Source organism: Cetorhinus maximus, chromosome 14, assembly GCF_964194155.1.
Source record: "Cetorhinus maximus chromosome 14, sCetMax3.hap1.1, whole genome shotgun sequence".
Taxonomy (NCBI): domain Eukaryota; kingdom Metazoa; phylum Chordata; class Chondrichthyes; order Lamniformes; family Cetorhinidae; genus Cetorhinus; species Cetorhinus maximus.
This window is the reverse complement of record NC_135892.1, coordinates 46,762,195-46,782,136: the sequence shown is the minus strand read 5'-3', so window position 1 is coordinate 46,782,136 and position 19,942 is coordinate 46,762,195. Positions and strand designations below refer to the sequence as shown.

At 45.1% G+C, this 19,942-nt stretch overlaps 1 protein-coding gene across 1 annotated transcript in view; it reads right to left on the bottom strand.

Moving 5' to 3' along the window:
• LOC144690122 (ribosomal protein S6 kinase alpha-2) overlaps positions 1–18,612 on the bottom strand; it is a 435,548-nt gene extending 416,936 nt beyond the window's left edge. Inside the window, exon 1 of the mRNA XM_078557599.1 lies at positions 18,128–18,612. Coding sequence (XP_078413725.1) covers positions 18,128–18,226 — 99 coding nt within the window. The 5' untranslated portion in view covers positions 18,227–18,612. The remainder of the gene's footprint in view (positions 1–18,127) is intronic.
• Between the last annotated feature and the right edge of the window lie 1,330 nt (positions 18,613–19,942).

The following is a 19,942-nucleotide window of genomic DNA, read 5'->3' as shown; positions in this document are numbered from 1 at the left end:
TATATTTGTACTCCCAGATATCTTTGCTCCTTTACCCTTACAAATGTGCAAATGCTGTAATTTCTTGAAACTCACAGGTAGGTTGAAGGTTGGGTGTTGTTTTAGCAAGGCTAACAGTGGAGCAGCACAAACGATCCACCAATGTGCGCTGATTTGCAAATCACGGAATACTTCTTCCTCATCACAAACTGGATGATTTACACAGTAATAATGGCATGCACATTAGACCCCCCAGTATTTTGGCAAAAATATTTATAACAACCTGTACTTTGCGAGCACTCACAAAACATCCCCATCATGGTAACCAATTCAACTCATCAGAAACTTCCTTGCCAAACCAGAGCAGCAACCACTGTAGGCTACCAGAGCTGCTCCCACTGAAGCATTTGTTCTCTCGCACAATATAATTAATTCTTTTTGCTATTCTGTTTCATAAAAATTAACAACTGTAGCAGTAGGTTCAGGGTGGCACAGTGGTTAGCGTTGCTACCTCACAATTCTAAGGACCTGGGTTCAATCCTGACCTCAGGTGTGTGTGTGTGGAGTTTGCACATTCTCCTCTGAAAAACTTTATCTGGAAGATATTTGTAACAAAAACAAAATGAACACAATTACAATTTTGCTAAAAATATTGACAATGTCACTATACATAAGGAGGAATTTTAACTCCTTCTGCCTGCTGGAATCTGAGAGGTGTCAGAGTTAAAATAGAACAGGCCAATATCCCGTTCCATTCACACCCCATGATGACTTCAATGCTACTGTTTTTTTCAAATGGCTGGAGAATCTGCCTAAATCAGGTGGAAGCCTCATACATTTAAACAAATCGGAGCCTATAACGTATGAAGGACCCCAGTGGCACTTAACCATATTTTAACTTCTCCAGGTAACCGACAGTGGTTAGTTGGAATATCCATATCCCGAGTAAAGAGATTGCAGTGAGGAGAAATGCAGCAGCATCACCCATTTCCAAGTCAGGCATTGTATAGGCTGAAGTTGTGCAGTAATCCTTCCCTGCACCAGCAATGTTGGTTGACCTTTGAACTTCATAATGATAATTTAATTCCTGAAGTATCTTAGGACAGAGCGGGTAGGATTGACAGGGGAATTACCCAAACCATCACCTCAGATCCTCAGTAATCCAGCACCATATTTAAAGGGTGCCCCTGCACAGAGCTGGCTCTCTCTAAGGCATCAGAAGCTGCTGGAACGTCATGGCTGCCAAAGGGAGGAAACATGCTGCCCCCAAATTTAGCGACACCTCCCTCGAGTGCCTACTGGATGCTGTGCAGGCCTGCCATGAAGTCTTCTACCCCCGCTCTGGGTGAAGACCAGCAAGCAAGGTCGCCAATCCAGCTTGGGGAGCAGTGGCAGCAGTGGTCAGCGCCAATGCCCTGCAAAAGAGGGCAGTCACTCAGTGCCGCAAGAGGATGAATGGTCTCCTCCATTCCGCCAGGGTAAGTCACTCTTCTCATCACTCTCAACTCACACACTCACAAACCCATTACACATTCACAGGGATCTCACTCACTGCCAGTTTAAGGAACATCACCATTCACTCTCTCACACACACCTTCATCTGCCCTACGGATCGTATCCTCATCCCATCCATGGCACCACTCATCACCCACACATGCCGGGCATCTTATTGTCTGGCCTGGCAGGTGTCTTGCTTACGCTCTTTTCATCTGTATTCATGCAGGATAAGCTGGCATACAACAAGAGGGAGAGGTCGCACACTGGTGAAGGAGCGCCTGACATCAAGGTCCTCACGGACTTTGAAAGTAGAGTTATCCAGCTGGCCGACGATGATCTGGATCGTTCCTGTGCTGACGGTGAGGTCCGCTGTGTTCAACCAAGTGAGGATCCAGCAGTGCAACATCCATCAGACAACCATGCTGTGAGTGAGTTTCCCTGGTTCTGCAGTCCCCTGACATGCATTAATTATCTCTTTTTGCTTTTGCAGGCACATCTCGGAAGCAGCCGAGGGGGTCCATCGCCCAGGTCCTTGACTCAAGCCCTGAGGTACCTTGGAAGAAGAATCTGCTGAAGCCCCAACTGAAGACCCATCACAGCGCTCACCAACACCCTCCACCTCAGTGGGACCAAGCTTTAGAGTAGCCTCAGGGTCACAATCTGGTGAGCACATCACACTGCCCCTGATCCACAGGAGGTGGCGGCAGAGACTTCCCAGGTGTCCGGCACTTGGAGGACTGCTGGAGGCCAGAAATCTGCTGAGTCTGAGTCAGATGCCTCTGGACTCGGTCATGTCACAGTTGCTGGAGCTGCAAAGACAAGCTCGGGAACATCAGGAAGGGATGTCTGCTGCACTCCTCAGATTGCAAGGCACAACGGAGGAGTCGGTCTGCCTTCAGGTTGAGGTGATGGCGTCGACATGCCAACGCACCGAGGTCAAAACTGGTAAGGTGACAGCCACCATGGAGACCTTGGACCAGGACGTCGTTCCTGCACTGCTGCGTGGGCTCAACTCCATCGCTGACCCCTAGTGTAACCGCGAGAGGGGTACGGGGCAGTCCAATCTCACTCCAGCTTCTCTTTTTCCTTAAGGAGTCAGCCAAGGACCCTTGGGCACCCATAGAGAGGAGGACCAGCAGCTCGACACCATAAGGCCACCACCCAGGTGACTCCTGGAGTGTCCGGCACATCCGAATCCCCTCTTCCTGTGACCCCAGCAGCTACAGCTCCACAGACCAAGGAGGGTGCCACTGCCACATGGCAGGACCTTGAAAGCAGGCCGGGGCCCTCCAGGTCTCGGTCCTCCAGAGGACACCCATCAAGGTCATCACAGACAGGGCCGCAGTCAGCAGGCTGCCTCTACCTCCACTGTAGATGTTGGAGGAGCACCAAGATGTAGCGGCAGGGTTAGGAAAGTTAAGAAGATGTAGCTGCATAGCCTGGGCACAGGTGCTAATCACTTGTACATAATGTTCACTATTGTAAATAAACTCCTAAGGATGTCTCCTTGCATATGGCTCCTTGTTCTGATGGGCAGTGTTCATGTCATTCAGATGTGAAACCTTGGTTCCTGCACATGCCAAAAGCAGGCATCTCAGTCCAGGGCTTCTTTCCTATGCTATATAACCTTTAGACCAAAGTGATGGTCCGGCCTCACACTCCCTGGACACATTACTGATGCCTGCACCTCAGCGGTGCTTGTCACTGCTGCCAGAACATAGTGCGCAGACATTACAGAGTTCCGTCATTCTCTCTGTGTGCTCTCAGCGCCTTTGAGGTGGGGCTGCCCCCCATCTCTTCAGCATCTATGGCTGTGCTCCTGCAGGAGTCTGGTGACAAAGACTGACAAAGGATCAGGTGCATTTAAAGATTTGAGGCTGTGTCTCTATGACATGATCCTGGTCACAGAGCTCAAGCGATCTGCCCTCTGCCAGACAGGAGTCAGACATTCTCAGAGGCAATGTGAAGATCTATGGAGTGTCCTATCTGCATGTCATCATCATCCTCCTGGAATCTAGTGACTATTAGGGCCTCCACTCCATCTCCATGACATGAGCCTGAGCACTGAGGGTATGTGCGCTGCCATCAGCCGCACAGGAGTCAAACGTTCACAGATGCAAGGTGAGGATGTCAGAACTGTCCTCACCGCATCTCATCATCATCCTCCATGAATCTTGCGGCTATGAGGGCCTCCTGAGCGTGCCTGCCTCGTCTGGCCAGTGCAATGGCCTCATCACCAGCATCCTCGCCTTCGAGGTCCTCATCACCGTCAGCCTCTTTGACATCCTCCTCATCGAAGGATACGTGCAACTCCTCCCTCTCCTCCTCAGTCAGGTCCTCCGCCCTTTGCAGTGCCAGGTTGTGGAGCACACAGCAAGTGATGATGATGCACGACATCCTCAGTGGACTGCTCCACCGGACCTGCCGAGGCACCGGAACCTCATTTTCAAGATGCCTATTGTTTGCTCCACCAAAGTCTTGGTCGCAGCATGAGCCTCGTTATACCGTCTCTCTGCTGCAGTCTGAGGCCGCCACACAGGCGTCATCAGCCACATTCTCTGCGGGTAGCCCTCATTCCCAAGGAGCCAACCCTGCAGCTTCTGTGAACCCTGGAAGATGTCAGGGATCTGAGACTTGCTAAAGATGTAGGAGTCGTGCACGCACCCTGGGAATCATGCATGTTTGTGGTGGTCGCACACCAGCTGACCATTCAGTGAGTGGAAGCCCTTGCGATTGACATGGTTGACTGATTGTTGCTATGGAGATCTAAGTGCTCACATGAGTGCAGTCGATGACACCCTGCACTTGAAGAAAACCTGAGATCTGCACAAGCCCAGCGCTCTTGCTTCCTGGCTTTCCTGATCCTGTGCGAAATTTATAAAGTTCCGTGCCTTTGCGCAGATGGCGTCTGTCACCTCCTAGATACACTTGTGCATGGAGGTCACCTGTGGTCACTTTCATGGCCACTGGCAGCAGGTGCCCTCCATGTCCCCATGGCGTTAAATTCTGCAGCAGATGGCATATGTGACCGACCAGTTCCCTAGACATGTGCAGTCTTCGGCGACACTGGCTCACAGTTACCTGCAGGAACGATAGGGGCCGTCTATAGACCCTGGGTCTAATGAAGCACCTACGAGCGACGGCTTGCTGTGGGTCTTCAGCTGCATGTGCAGTAGCCCCTACCACCCCTTTATCTTGAGGGAGGTGCTCCTCCCTTCACCACACTGTTCTTCTTCTCTGGTGTCTGTTAGCCACGAGGCATACTGCTAAGTCACCAGGCTCCATGATCCTGATGTCCTCCTCCTGCAGTATCAAAGAGAGAGATGTGCGGGTTAGCATATGTGTCCTAAGAACCTCTCTTGGTTAAATCTTAAGGCCCCTTCACACATGCTAGGGAGTGCTGGCCACCACTTAGATGACCAGTGTGTAGTGCACTCATTGGCTGTCCAAAACCCCATCCTCCTCCACCCCACTCCACCTGACTGATTGGCAGCAGCTTTGCCCATTGGACTGCATGCTGTGCTCTCAGCTCAGGTGCGGACATTTGCCAAACTTGCACTGCAAGGCTTCCCTGTTAGTTTGAACCATAATGGATAGTGGTCCAGACCTTAATAAAGACACTGTAAGGGGCTCTGAGTGCCTCCACCAGTGGCTGCACCTTGGCCACCTTTTGCAAGGGGACTGTACAACTTGCCCTATTGGCCAATTTCTCTGTTGCCCCCTAAAATGCACATTAATTTGTAGTCTGTGCCCGAGGGGTGAAAAGCTCTGGAGCATTTGGTGGCATTTTCATGCTTTTATGTTGCTTGAGTGGGTAGATTTACTTCAGAGGCCCGACTCCAAGCATGTCAATGGATCTGCAGCTGAACAGTCTCAGCTGTGGAAGAATGCTCACTTTTGACAAGGTTTTACAAGTGTGTGACTGCTTCCCTCACACTCCCCTCCCCGACCCCCCCGGCATGTGCTTGAGTCTTTTCTTCAGTCTGTCTGTGCTGCCTTACCCCCCACCCACCCCACTGCCTCAGGTCTGACCCGCATGGGAGCACTTGTCCTGGCACCTTTCAGTGCGAAAGCCAGCCGGGAAAAAGTGACTTGCCTGTACTTTCCGCGAATGTACAGTGCCTCTTCCTTGATGTCTTGTGAGTGATGTTTACGAGCACTGCAAAAGGCTGTGGGCACTCACCTCCAAGTTCCCCTCAAAGTTCAGCTCGGCAGGCTCACACCTTATAAAGGCAGTCGTGAAGCACATAAATCTGAAGCCACACTGACGTGGGTGGTAAATTTGACGTGTAGGTTGACGAATTTGACAAATGATTCCAGCGAGCAAGGCTTATAGTTAGATGCAAATGTATTACAATGGCATTCCTGACGTCCAGCGGCAGGAAACGCAGCCCGCCATTGACGGATGGAGTGGACGATTGCAAACTGGTTTCACGATGTCTTCTTGCCCGCCATGATGCCTGATGCCAACAGGGCCAGATAATTCCAGCCTAAATAAATTTCAGTGCTTGGCAAGCACAGGCAATGGAAGAGATGACTTTAAGAGGCTGGTCTACTGTCAGTCCTGAGGAAAACATGTCACTAAACTGGGGTTAGGAATTCCCCTGGATGCTTTGTGTCCTGATGTTGTATACACATCACAAAGATTTCCTTTGTTCAGAACAGCAATGAAATCATAAATCAGCGGTTTAAAAAGTATGCATTTACAAACCAGGAAAATCTCTATAAACATAGTTCCAATACCATTGCACACTACGAGTAGAACAATTCTTTAGCCATGAGGTACAACAATGGTAAAAAAAAATTATCATTTCAATTCTCAGGAATTCAAACGTGCATTGTACTGATCTACTCTGCTAAATTCCTTTGAGGTAGGTGAGGTAATCGCTGTCCTCATTAAGGTCACTAAAATGCAATTAGTCAAATGGAAAAGGACATTATAGGTCTGAGTCCTTCCAAAACTCACGATCAATTAATGCAAATAATTCAAACAAATAAAAAAGCAAAATACTGCAGATGCTGGAAATCTGAAATAAAGAACAGAAATTGCTACAAATGCACAGGAAGCCATGCAGCACCTATGAGCAGAGAAACAGAGTTAACATTTTAGGTCTGTGACTTTTCATCAGAGCTCTTCTGATAAAAGGTCAAAAACCTGCAATGCTAACTCTGTTTCTCTCTCCACAGACAAGGCCAGACCTGCTGATTATTTCCAACATTTTCTGTTTTTTATTTCTGAAACAAACTTCAGCTGGAATTTCTTCTGAGTTGGGTTCTTTGCCTAGATTTCTCATCAATCTTCATTCAGCTGCATATTAATCCTCTGCCTCAATAAAACAATTTGAAAATGGGGCATTTGTCCCAGTAATTTTAACTTAAAATATAATCATCTGAATGAAAATCCATGCTTTATCTGCAGGCTCCCAGGAGTTATTATCAGTGTGAACAGCTACATTACTAATGATTTTTTTCTAAGGCATGAAATTGTTTCTTTTCCTAGGCTTTGACACAAGATATTACCCTCTGATGACCCGCATTAATGAAATGTCACATTAAATTACTTTGGTAAATAAATCATTTATAAGTTTCCAATATCAATCATTTTAACAAATATTAATAGTCACGCCACCTGTTATGGAATTGAACCTTATGCACGATTTATTTTTTTCCTAATCCAAAATAATCCTTATGTCTGCTTGGTTCAGCTTCTTGGTCACAAGGTTGTGAATTCAAGCCCCAGGATGGGATTCGAATATAAATCCAAGCTGACAGTCAAGTGCAGTTTTAAGGGAGTTGTCAATGGTGTTTTCCTCAGGTGAAACATTGAACTAATTAAGTCTATGTGGTTGAAGTGGTGTTTCACTGTTCATTGTTCTATTTGAAGAGCAGAAAATCATTCGAAGAGCTCTGGAAAACCTTCTTCCCTCAGCTAGGTTATTCCATGAGAAGTGCGTTGGGATGGTTCTCAGAAATGTGATGAGGTGCAAAGTCTTTTGAACATAATGGAAAAGTCATGTACAATTATTTTTTAATGTCATAACCTGTTGGGCAGGGGGACTAGCTGGTATAATGGGCATATTCATTTCACCTCTGGAAGCTGCATTTAATTCCAGCCCAGACTGAGGGATGGAGTTTCCTCCTCCTGCAGCTACAAGCATCCTGAATGAAAAGTGTCAAGACAATTTAACGAAATTGCTGGTGAACAGAAGTCCATTGTGCAAAATCTTCTTTAAATTAGCATGATGTCTTCAAAATATCAAAAAAATATAGTGCAAGGTACTTCAATAAGGGGCTTTGATCAGATGTCCCAGACTCCATTAATGATATTATTCATAATTATGGGAATAAACTGTATGCTAAAAATAGACATAACTAACTAGCAATATCTTTCTCCAAGTGCATATCCAATTTTTTTTGAACATGACATCTTCAACACCCAAATCTGTTATATAATCTTGTCTCCTGTTTAAAGTAGTTAAATCTAACCTATCTTTTCCACCTTCCTCTTCTAAGTTCAAGTATGTATATATCATATTTCTCTGACCAATTGGAGACTATTTACAATGAAACCCACTGAAATCCTATCACTAACATCATGAACAACATGGAATAAGAGGAGATAGAAAGTGTGTTTAAGATTGTGGCCTGAGCTAAAAAACTGCAATGGCATAAAAAAATTCTTAGCTTCCACATGGTCCCATTTTTATCACTTACCAACAGGATAAAGGCAGCAGCATCGAGCTCTCCCGATAGTTAGCTGAATCAGTGAGCAGCTGATCCATACAAACTGGCAAGGACCTAATTGGAGCAAATAGGGTTTTGGGATGCAGTTATGGGAAAACTGATTGAGGCATACTATTTTGTCCTTGTAAAAGACCTTAGTCAGATCACACTTGGAATACTGGGCAGAATTTTGATAAAACCGACCTGTGTGCAACACAGGGACTGGCAGCAGGTCAAGAATCCAACTGTTGCTGGAGCGAGTCTCGCTATGGCTGATTAACAAATCACCTACAAATACATGGCATTCGGAGTACAACTAAAAACACATTAAAAAAAAAGGTATTTGTATTTCATCTCACTATGCTCTTAGTGTTTTACAAGCAATGAGTTATGTAAAATTAAGGATCATTATACAGAAAATATGAGAGCCAAATTTGTACAAAACAAGGTCCCTTGAACAACAAATTAATGGATGAGCAGATGATTTGTTGTCGAAATCAGTAAAGGAAGAATGTTGGCCAAGACACCAAGAAGACTCTCATTTTTTCTTCAAATGGTGCCACGTGTTTTATTTCTTACTTGCCCTGGACAGGCAGGACTTCAGCTTAATGTTTCATCTTTATGACAGGACCTTCAGTACTGAAATGTCAGCCTGAATATGTGCTCAAGTTCTATTAGTGTTCAAGCTACAATGTTTTGATTCAGTGGTGGGACTGCTTCCAGCTGAACCAACTGAAAACATCAATATGAATTGAAGGAAAGTGGAGTTGAGGATCATCAGATCAGCCATGATCTCATTAACTGGCAGAGCAGACTCGATGGGTCGAATGGCCTACTGTCTGCACTTCCTGTCTACAAGTCCTTCCTTCTTCTTGACAAGATCCTGTCAGAATTTTGTATTGAGGTTTTCCATTATGAATGCCTTTGTTCATCTTTATACTGGAGAGTGCTAATATAAACTTATGGCACTACAATCACACACTCCGGGTGGTGGAACTCAGCCTTGTATCACCAAGCTCCACAACCCAAACTACAGAGAAACTCCAAAGCTCCAACTTATTCCACCCACACTGCTTCTCAAGGGGTACACCCACAGTGCTGCTAGGAAGGGAGTTCCAGGAATTTGATCCAGAATCAGTGAAGGAACAGCGTTATAATTCCAAGTCAGGATGGTGTGTGGCTTGGAAGAGAATTTTCAGGTCGTCGTGTTCCCATTCATCTGCTGCCCTTGTCCTTTTAGGTAGTAGAGGTCACAGGTTTGGAAGAAGCATTGGTGAGTTACTGCAGTGCATCTTGTATATAGTACACTGTGCTGCCGCTTTGCATGGGCAGTAGAGGGAATATATGTTTAAGATGGTTGACGGGGTGCCAATTAAGTGGACTGCTTTGTCCAGAGTGGTGTCATGCTTCTTGAATGATGCTGCCCTCATCTAAGCAAGTGGAGAATATTCCATCACGCTTCTGAATTGTGCCTTGTCATTGGTGAATAGGCTTTGGGGAATCAGGAGGCGAATTCCTCACCTCAGAATTCCCAATATAACCTACTCTTGTAGCCACAGTGTTTATATGGCTGGTCCAGTTCAGTTTCTGGTCAAAGATAACACCCAAGCTGTTTGATAGTTGGGTATTCAGCAATGGTAATGCCATTGAATGTCATTGGGAGATGGTCATTGCCTGGCACTTAGGTGGTGCGAATGTTACTTGCTACTTGTCAGCCCAAGCCTGAATGTTACCTGGGTCATGCTGCATATGGACAAGGACTGCTTTACTATCTGAGGAGTCGCAAATGGTGTTGAACATTATGCAATCATCAGCGAACATCCCCACTTCTGACCTTATAATGAAGGAAAGGTCATCAATGAAGCAGCTGAAGGTGATTGGGCCTAGGACACTACCTTGAGGAATTCCTGCAGTAATGTCCCAGGACTGAGATGATCGAACTTGAGTGCCTTTGTACTAGGTATGACTCCAACCAGTGGAGGATTTTTCCCCGATTCCCATTGACTTCAATAATGGCAGGGCTGCTTGATTCCACACTCAGTCAAATGCTGCCTTGACGTCAAGGGCAGTCACTCTCACCTGATGGGATGGTAATTGGCCAGGTTGGATTTGTCCTGCTTTTTGTGGACAGGATGTGATGGAAGGTATTGTTGATAATAAGCACTACTTGATAGCACATAATATCTGCTCAGCAGTGCTTGGCTGGAGTCCTGCCAGGCTCACTCAGCTCATTACAGCCTTGATCCAAAAACATACAAAGGAAATTAATTCCAGAGGTGAGGTGAGAGCAAATGCCTTTGACAGCAAGACAGCATTTGACAGGGTGTGGCATCAAGGATCCCTAGTAAAATTGGAATCAGGGGAAATATATTCCATGGGCTGTAGTCATACCTGGACAAAGGAAGATAGTTGTAATCATTGGGGGCCACTCTTAGCGTCAGGACATCACTGTAGAAGTTCTTCAGGATAGTATCCTAAGCCCAGCCATCTTCAGCTGCTTTGTCAATGCCCTTACATCCATCATAAGGTCAGAAGTGGGGAGGTTCTCTGAAGATTGCAGTGCTCAGTTCCACGTGCAAGATAATGAAGTAGTCCATGCCCACATGCAAAAATACTTGGACAACATTCAGGCTTGGGCTGTTAAGTATCAAATAATATTCACACCACACAAGTACCAGGAAATGATCATCTCAAACAAGAGAAAATCTAATCATCTCCCCTAAACATTCAACAGCATTAGCATCACTAAATCCCCCACTGTCATCATCCTGGGGGTTTCCCACCTATTTCTATTAATATTATTTAAAAAATTTATTTCCATTCATTGTTTTATCCCCGCCTTTTAGCCTATTTTGATCTTTTCTCCCACACCATCGCTTCCCCCCACCCCACCCCCCACTAGGGCCATCTGTCACTTGCTCATCCTGCTTTCTACTCTTAATGTCACCATTAACATCTCCTTTAGCCAGTATCACCACCATCAATACCCCTTCGACCTTTTGTTTATGACATCTTTCGCAATCTCTCCTTTGCCTCCACCTATCACTGGCCTTCTATCCAGCTTCACCTGTTCCACCCACCCTTAAAAAGTATATATTTCACCACATTTTTACTTCTCTTTAGTTCTGAAGAAGAGTCATACGGACTCGAAATGTTGACTCTGTCTTTCTCTCCAAAGATGCTGTCAGACCTGCTGAGTTTTTCCAGTAATCTTTGTTTTTGTTTGACTAGAAACTTAACTGGACAGCCACATAAATATTGTGGCTACAAGAGTAGTTCAGAGGCTGGGAATTCTGTGGTAATTGACTCATCTCCTGACTTCCCAAAGCCTTTCCATAAGACGAACATAAGATGTAGGAGCAGGAGTAGGAAATTCGGCCCATCGAGTCTGCTCTGCCATTCAATAAGATCATGGCTGTTCTGATAATCCTCATCTCTGCTTTCCTGCCTTTTCCCCATAACCCTTGATTCCCTTACAAATTAAAAATCTGTCTATCTCAGCCTTAAATATACTTAATGGCCCAGCCTCTACAGCCCTCTGGGGTAAAGAATTCCACAGATTCACTACCCTCTGAGAGAAGAAATTTCTCTTCATCTCTGTCTTAAATGGGCGCCCCCTTACTCTGAGATTATGTTCTCTGGTCCTAGACTCTCCCACAACAGGAAACAACTTCTCAGCATCTACCCTGCCAAGCCCCCTAAGAATTTTATATGTTTCAATAAAGTCACCTCTCATTCTTCTGAACTCCAATGAGTACAGGCCCAACCTACTCAACCTCTCCTCATAAGTAGATCCCTCCATACCTGGGATCAACCTAGTGAACTTTCTCTGGACTGCTTCCAATGCCAGTATATCTTTCCTTGATAATGGAACCAAGACTGTTCACAGTATTCTAGGTGTGGTCTAACTAGTGCCTTGTATAGTTTTAGCTAGACTTCCCTATTTTTATACTCCGTTCCCTTTGAAATAAAGGTCAACAATCCATTTGCCTTCCCTATTACCTGCTGAACTTGTCTGCCAGCTTTTTGTGATTCATGCACAAGGACTCCTAAATCCCTCTGTGCTGCAGCCTTCTGCAGTCTTTTTCCATTGAAATAATATTCAAATCCTCTACTCATCCTGCCAAAGTGCATAACCTCACATTTTCCCAAATTATATTCCACTTTTGCCAAGATTTTGCCCACTCATTAACCGGTCTATAATCCCTCTGTAGACTCTTTGTGTCATCCTCACCACTTGCTTCCCATCTATTTTTGTGTCATTTGCAAACTTGCGATAGTACATTCATTTCCCTCAACCAAGTCATTAATATATATTGTAAATAATTGTGGCCCCAGCACTGATCCCTGTGTCACTCCACTATTTACAGGTTGCCAGCCTGAAAATGCCCCCCTTATCCCAACTCTCTGTCTTCTATTAGTTAGCCAATCCTCTATCCATGCTAATGTACTACCCCCAACACCATGGGCTCTTATCTTATTAAGTAGCCTTATGTGTGGTACCTTATCGAACGCCTTTTGGAAATCCAAATGTATTACTTCTCCTGGTTCCCCTTTATCTATCCTGCTTGTTACATCCTCAAAGAATTCTAATAAATTTGTCAGGCATGATTTCCCCTTCATGAAGCCATGCTGACTCTGCTTGATTATATTACACATTTCTAAATGCTCTGCCTGCTATTACATCCTTCATAATAGACTCTAACATTTTCCCAATAATGGATGTTAAGCTAACTGGCCTATAGTCACCTGTTTTTTTGCCTCCCTCCCTTTTTGAATAAGGGTGTTCTACAAGGCACAATTCAAGAGTGTGATGGAATACTGGCCTGGATGAATGCAACTTCAACAACATTCAAGGAGCTCAACTCCAACCCGGACAAAGCAGCTCATTTGATTGGCACCTCATCTACCACTTTAAACATTCATTCCTTCTACCACCTGTGCACCACAGATGCAGTGTGTACCATCTACAAGATATACTGCAGCAATTTTCCAAGGAATTTTCCAAATCACCTCCCAAACGCATGAACCATACTGCCTAGAAAGGCAACAACAGCAAGTACATGGGAACCCCACCACCTGCACGTTCTTCTCTAAGTTATACATCATCCTGACTTGGAACTATATTGCCATTCCTTCATTGTCACTGGGTCAAAATGCTGGGACTCTAACAGCACCGTAGAAGTACTTTCACCACAGGCACTGCAGCAGTTGAGCAAGTTGGCTCGGCACTACCTTCTCAAGGGCAATTAAGGGAAGGTAATAAACATTGGCCTTGCTGGTGACTCCCACATTCCATGAACAAATAATAAAAAAAAAGGACACCTACTGTCCACCATCTCAGCCAATGAATTGTGAGCATGTTCCAGGCAGAGATAAGTGGCCAGGGCAGTGACATCAGAATTGAGACAAATTACTGTGATGCCACACAGTGACGGGACACAGTTTAGTTCCCCATGCATGTTTGTGAGGGAGTGCTGGAGAGTTTTAGTTATGAGGAGAGATTGGATAGACTGGAGTTATTTTCCCTGGAGCAGAGGAGATTGAGGGGGGACTTGATTGAGGTGTATAAAATTATGAGGGGCATAGATAGGGTAGACAGGAAGGAACTTTTCCTCTTGGCGGAGGGATCAATAACCAGGGAACATAGATTTAAGGTAAAGGGCAGGAGGTTTAGAGGGGATGTGAGGAAGAATTTTTTCACCCAGAGGGTGGTGGGAATCTGAAACTCTCTGCCTGAAAGGGTGGTAGAGGCAGAAACCCTCATAACATTTAAGAAGTATTTGGATGTGCACTTGCCATGCCATGGCATACAAGGCTATGGGCCTAGTGCTGGAAAATGGGATTGGAATAGTTAGGTACTTGTTTGACCGGTGCAGACTCGATGGGCTGAAGGGCCTTTTTCTGTGCTGTAGACCTCTATGACTCTAAGAAACTTTGCAGAAGAATGGTAAATCACATGAGAAATAGCTACCACCCCTCACTCGTAGCCTATTGGAAGCCAAAGGCACAGCTTGAAAACAGCTTGCCTACCTTTCTCTCAGGCACAAAGGTACTTAGCGTGTCAGCAGTATTCCCTGTATAGGGCAAGAACTTAACAAAAAGAAAGAAACTGCATGTCATTGTTGAAGGGTGTACACCTCCGCAAAGTTACAAAATGGTAGAAGAAAATTTACAATGAACAAGTTGGATAGAGTTCTAAGGTCTTGCACAGTGCATTATCAAGCAACATTTACCATTTTAACAAAATAAATGATCCAAAAAAATTTCATTTGCTTTTCATCATATCAATACTATTCATTCATATGCTTTGCAACGTTACTCTTCTAACGCACACAGCTTTGCCCCACATTCCCCTAGGTATAGGTTGCACTTACATGAGTAAAGCTAAAGGCTGGATGCTTCAGTAAATTATCAATAAAGCTCCACTAACTAACGATTGATTACTTACACTGCATCAGTCAATTCATGACTGCACCCTGATAGGGTAAAAAGCTTCCATCTGTCATAATTTCCATTTGGGCTATTTGAATCCACCTACATTTCTAAAATTATGGGATAAAGCACAGTTAGCAACATAATCCCATATAATCAGGAATGGCAACAAATGAGCTTTCTAAAGATATCAGCCAGAAGGCCTCCAGACCCAATGCTGCAATGAAGATCTGAAAAAAATGTTTACTTATCCTTTGTGGCCTTGCTGCCTGCCCTCTTAGATCCTCCAATCTGAGGGAGAGCCAGGTGCAAGCACTAGCACAATTTTTTCAAACACCCCTCCAAATTGGCACTCACTCACTGGAGCTGGAGGAAAATGAGGGAAGAGTCCCTCCAATTCCACCCCATGGCTATCCCATACTTGTGCCTACTTTAGGTGCCAGCAGTCAATGGCGCATGCCAGGGTTCCCAGGAAGTCTCAGCAGTGTAAAGGGAGCGGAGAACCGATAAGCCACGTTGACATCCCCATTTCCTTTCCTTTGCACCTGGGAACTGAGTATTAAAAAAAAAATCCAAAATAAATCTTTACAATGGAAATTTGTAAATGACCAGAATTGGAATATTTTAGTGAAGCAATAAAATACCATGACCACTGCAAAATATATTAACCAAGTGTGGATTTCCCCCTTAAGGACTAGACAGATTTCCTTAATACTGAATGTTTGACAATTATTTTATAACATCTTGTGGTGGATGTTTGTAGCACTAAGGTAGGTTTTCGCAATGAGCAGTGGAGGTGTCTAACTATACAAATAAAAGAGATTGAAATCGTTTGCTCCGTAACAACTAAAAACTTAAATCAGATCTAGATACAATAGCCTCTGCTCTTAAGCTAGAGCTTCAGCGTTGTCCTTCAGTAAACAGAATGTTCGCCCAATTCTGTAAGGTAATCAACATAAGATGGGTGGTGTCTGGGACACACTCTGTAGATAGGAAGCATTCTGGCCCTCATTCAGGACCTGGTATGGTATTAGTGCCGGTCATCTGGTCTCACCAAGTGTACCTGGTCAAAACTAGCAGAAGTGGGGTGCACTTGGGGGTCATGACCAGGATCAGGGCCTAGACACTCGAAGATGAGGAGAGATTGGATTATGTTTAACCTTCTAAAGCAGCCCTCTTTACAAAGGGGTCACACAGTCAATCAGAATCATCTGATGAGCGGTTGGACACTCTCCCAGACTGGCTCGATTCTTTAGCAGAGGGTGCAGTTGATGCACTTCCCCCTGCCCCCCCAACAAGTATTGAAGGCTCATTCCATGAATCCTCACCCTTTGATCCCCCAAACTTCAGTGGGTGCAAACAGCCTACTTTCACAGAAGCCACTATCCCAGTGTAATTGCTGGGATCATACACCACCCCCACCCCACATTGGATTTTCTGGACAAAGATCTTTATATTGCTCAGAGGTTATAATTTATTCAGATCCTATTATTAACACCGAAGGTTTTTTGATATATTGCACCTCTATTCCATTGATCAATGCATTGGGCACATGTATTTTGATGTTATAAATTGACTAGTGATTTGTAATGTTACAGCGTCAATGATTTTACACATTGTGTGAGCAACCTGCCCATTTGTACTGCCTGCTCATGATATCATATTGCCACCGTCCACCCAACCCACTCCTTGTAACGTTTCTCATGACAATGGTACCCACAAACACACTGTTCCCTTGGTCAGTCTGCAGATAAATGTTGACATTGCTGCCAGGTCAATACATCAGGAGACATGCCTGAACAGTGCAGAATACTCCCTTGGTGACTCAGCTCATAACAATAACTTGCATTTATATAGCATCCTTAACATAGTAAACACTGAGAGTGCTTCACGGGGGCATAAGCAGGGACAATTTTGACACCACGCTAAAAAGCGAGCTATCAGGAAAGATGAACAAAAGCTTGGTCAAAGTGGTAGGTTTTAAGAAGTGTTGCTAAGAAGGAAAGAGAGGCGGAGAGGCAGCAGAGGTTTAGGCAGGAAGTTGCTGGTGTGAAACTGAGCCATAGAGAACAGGAAGGTTTTGTACTTAATGATCTCTGCTGGAGTGCCAGTGTGGCCACTGCAATGCACCTCAGCACTCTTGGGCTATGGAGTGTGGCAGGGAGGGAGCAACAAAAATGATCAGCAGGAAAGAGAGTTGTTCCCAAAGGGAATCATGCTAAAGGAGGGGATGTTCAGAAGTCAGCTGGGAACAAGATCAAGCCGAGTTGAGATGCTTTCTGCAGTCAAATATCCTGGCTGACAATTACTGTCCACATAAAGATTGAGTCACTGGGGAGGGCTGCTGATGCTCGGGGAGTGATATGTTGGTGCTTTTAGAAGAGAGGAGTAAATTGGAAGGAAAATGAAACAATTTCAGGTCTTTGATGCATATGAAACGAACACCAGTGACCTGATTCTGCATTATTTTGGTTTGCCTACATGTCAGATATCATGTATCTTGCCATTGCAGGCATATTCTTAAGAGGGGTGAAGATATTTCCTGTCTCCACACAAAGGTTTTTGTTTAGATTTTGAGCATGAGTAAGCTGTGGTCATGCAGAGGAAGAGATAGCATGAGAAGGAACGGCTGCTGGAGATTTGATTTCAAATCTACAAAGGAAGCGATGGAATGAATTGGCCGAGCCTGGATACTCCTCTTTGTTGGATTTTCGCTTCGAACAAACTCAATCTGGTCACCACACATCCAACACTGCAGTCTATATTCACCTGCTACACAACGCTGGCTGCGTTGAATCTACACGAAATCAATTGTGCATTGGTCCTTCCGACTGCAGTAATACAATTGCCCTTTCTAACCAGCTCTGCAGTTTACGCACTTGTTTAAAAGACTGGACTAGCAATAGTGGGTCTGTCTTCCTCGTGTGAATCGAGTGAGACTCCCGAGAGAAAACCTCCGAGTGAAAAACCAATTATTCTGTTGTTATTTTGACAAACACTCCAATGACCTAACTTCTAGGCGTATTTTTAAACAATTAGCGATGGCTTCGAGATTCTCACGGTCAGCTCGATTCTCAATAATTCAAAGCGCAGGAGGGTGAGAAGAAACAATCACACTGGGACATTGGTGCTAGCAAATAACCCTGAAGCACCCCGAAAGGCTGCTTAGGTGCCTCTGGGAGGCTCAGCCCTGTGAAGATGTAATCCTGGCACAACTATGGGTGGTCCCTGTCAATTTTCTGTGCTATTGTAACTTGTTTGTTCATAGCTTTCCAAATTCAGCAAGATCTACAGCCAACTATAGCGATTTTAATACATCACCAGTATATAAATATGTTCGCAGTCATTGCCAATCATCACACACCAATCTTGTCTTTGTTCATAGTATCGAACATCAGGACTTCATTGCTGTCAGAAATCACCATTACAAATTATACAAAAAAAAACCCACAAAGCCATTTTCTTTTGATTCAGCAACAATTTGGGCACCTACCTCATATTTGCTTAAACTAGAGCTCTTTGAGCGCGATTTCTTGCGCAGGTAAACAGAGAAGAACCGCCGTACTGTGAATTTCTTCACGTTCATGTCCATTGCTTCCTTTCTGCTCACAATTTAAAGGAATGTTTAGGTCCAAGAGAAACTTTGCAAGTCACCCCTGCTGCCGTGAACAGTTAATCCGGAATATCGTTCACCTCTAAACCAGGGCGGGCTGGTCTGCAGCACAGCTCAATCCGCCAGGGAGAAGGTAGCGATCCCTGAACAATGGGTGCGAGTAGCTGAGCACTGCATCCTCCTGTCTCGATCTGACCGAGCGGTGCTGAGGAGAGGAGCTGTGTTGTGAGCAGGAGGCTGGCGCGGACTCTGAGGCACCAGCACAGGTCCACTCACTCACTCACTCACTCACTCACTCAGTTCCACCCGTTGTCTCTGGTCCGGGTCAGTCCCTCAGAAAGCCCTGCAAGCACAGCGGGCACTGGCAGGTGTACAGCTCTCCCCAACCCACCACAGTACATCTGGCACCCTGCTTATGTGTTACGGATGCTCCGCTCTCCACTCTTCTGGGACCAAGGAAAAGCATCCTTCGCCATCTCCCGCGGCATGAGAACCTCGCACAGCAAGATGGAACTCAGTGCTGTCCAAGTGGTCAGCGCTTGTTGGCAGAGAGGCTGTCAGGAGAGGAGTGTGTGTCATCATCTGCACAGCGCTGGCTGCAAACAGCAAATGAGTGAGGTCGAGACTGTAGCCTCTGCAGCAGCAAATCACGCTCCACTTTGTCACCACAAACCCCACTGCCTCCAGTAATTTCAGTCCCACGGCTCGATCGAAGTCATCAAAGTTAGCCCCGAATCAGTGCGGCAGTGTTCAATTACACATTCAAGGGGGGAGAGGTCAGAGCTTTCACTCTAATTCTACTTGCTGTGATTAAAAATCATTTGGTGATGAAATTTAATGCTCAAATGTATTTCTTAGCCTGTGATAATCCTAGCCTACAGGATTATAGGGAGTGACCCACCCTCACTCTTCTAAAGCAGGTGTCTGTTACCATCCTGAACAAGGGAATTCAGTTGGCAGTGAACAAAAATTTTAATTTATATATCCTACTTCATTCCGAGTTTCCCCTTAAAACTGCAAAATAAACTAAACCCGCCGGGTAGCGCATTGGTGAGCTCACGTAACACAGCATGGGGTGGCAGGACACTGTCCTCTGATCCGCTCAGTGAATGCCAGTAAAAGGGGGCGGGATACCAGTCAGCATTAATAAAGGTAACACCTCACCTCAGAACAGAAGGTGGTTGTTTCAATCTCCACTCCAGGACTTAAATATAAATAAACACTTGCATTAATATAACACCTTTCACAAACTCAGGGCAACCCAAAGTGCCACACAACCATCAAACTTTTGAAGTCTAGGCACTGTTGGAACTTGGATGATGTGGCTGGGAACTTGAGAACTCTCCTGATTTTCTTCCAAAGACACTCCTACAGCACCTTTTACAGCCTCCAAAGAGGGCAGACAAGGCCCTGGTTTAACGTCTCATCCATAAGATGGTACCTCCATCAATGCTACATTCACTCAGTACTGGAGTTTCAACCTAGAATTTGTGATGTCTGGTCACATAGCATCTGATCGCGGGCATCTATGAATGTTATATTGTAAAGGTTGGGTTCCACCAGTAACTAATGGTAACTCACTGAAATTGCATCAATGGCTGATAGCTATACAATGAGGTGGAGTTAAGGCTGCAGAGGGAGGTGGAGGTGGTGTGGTGGTGTAGTGGTATAGTGACCCAGGGTAATGCTCTGGGG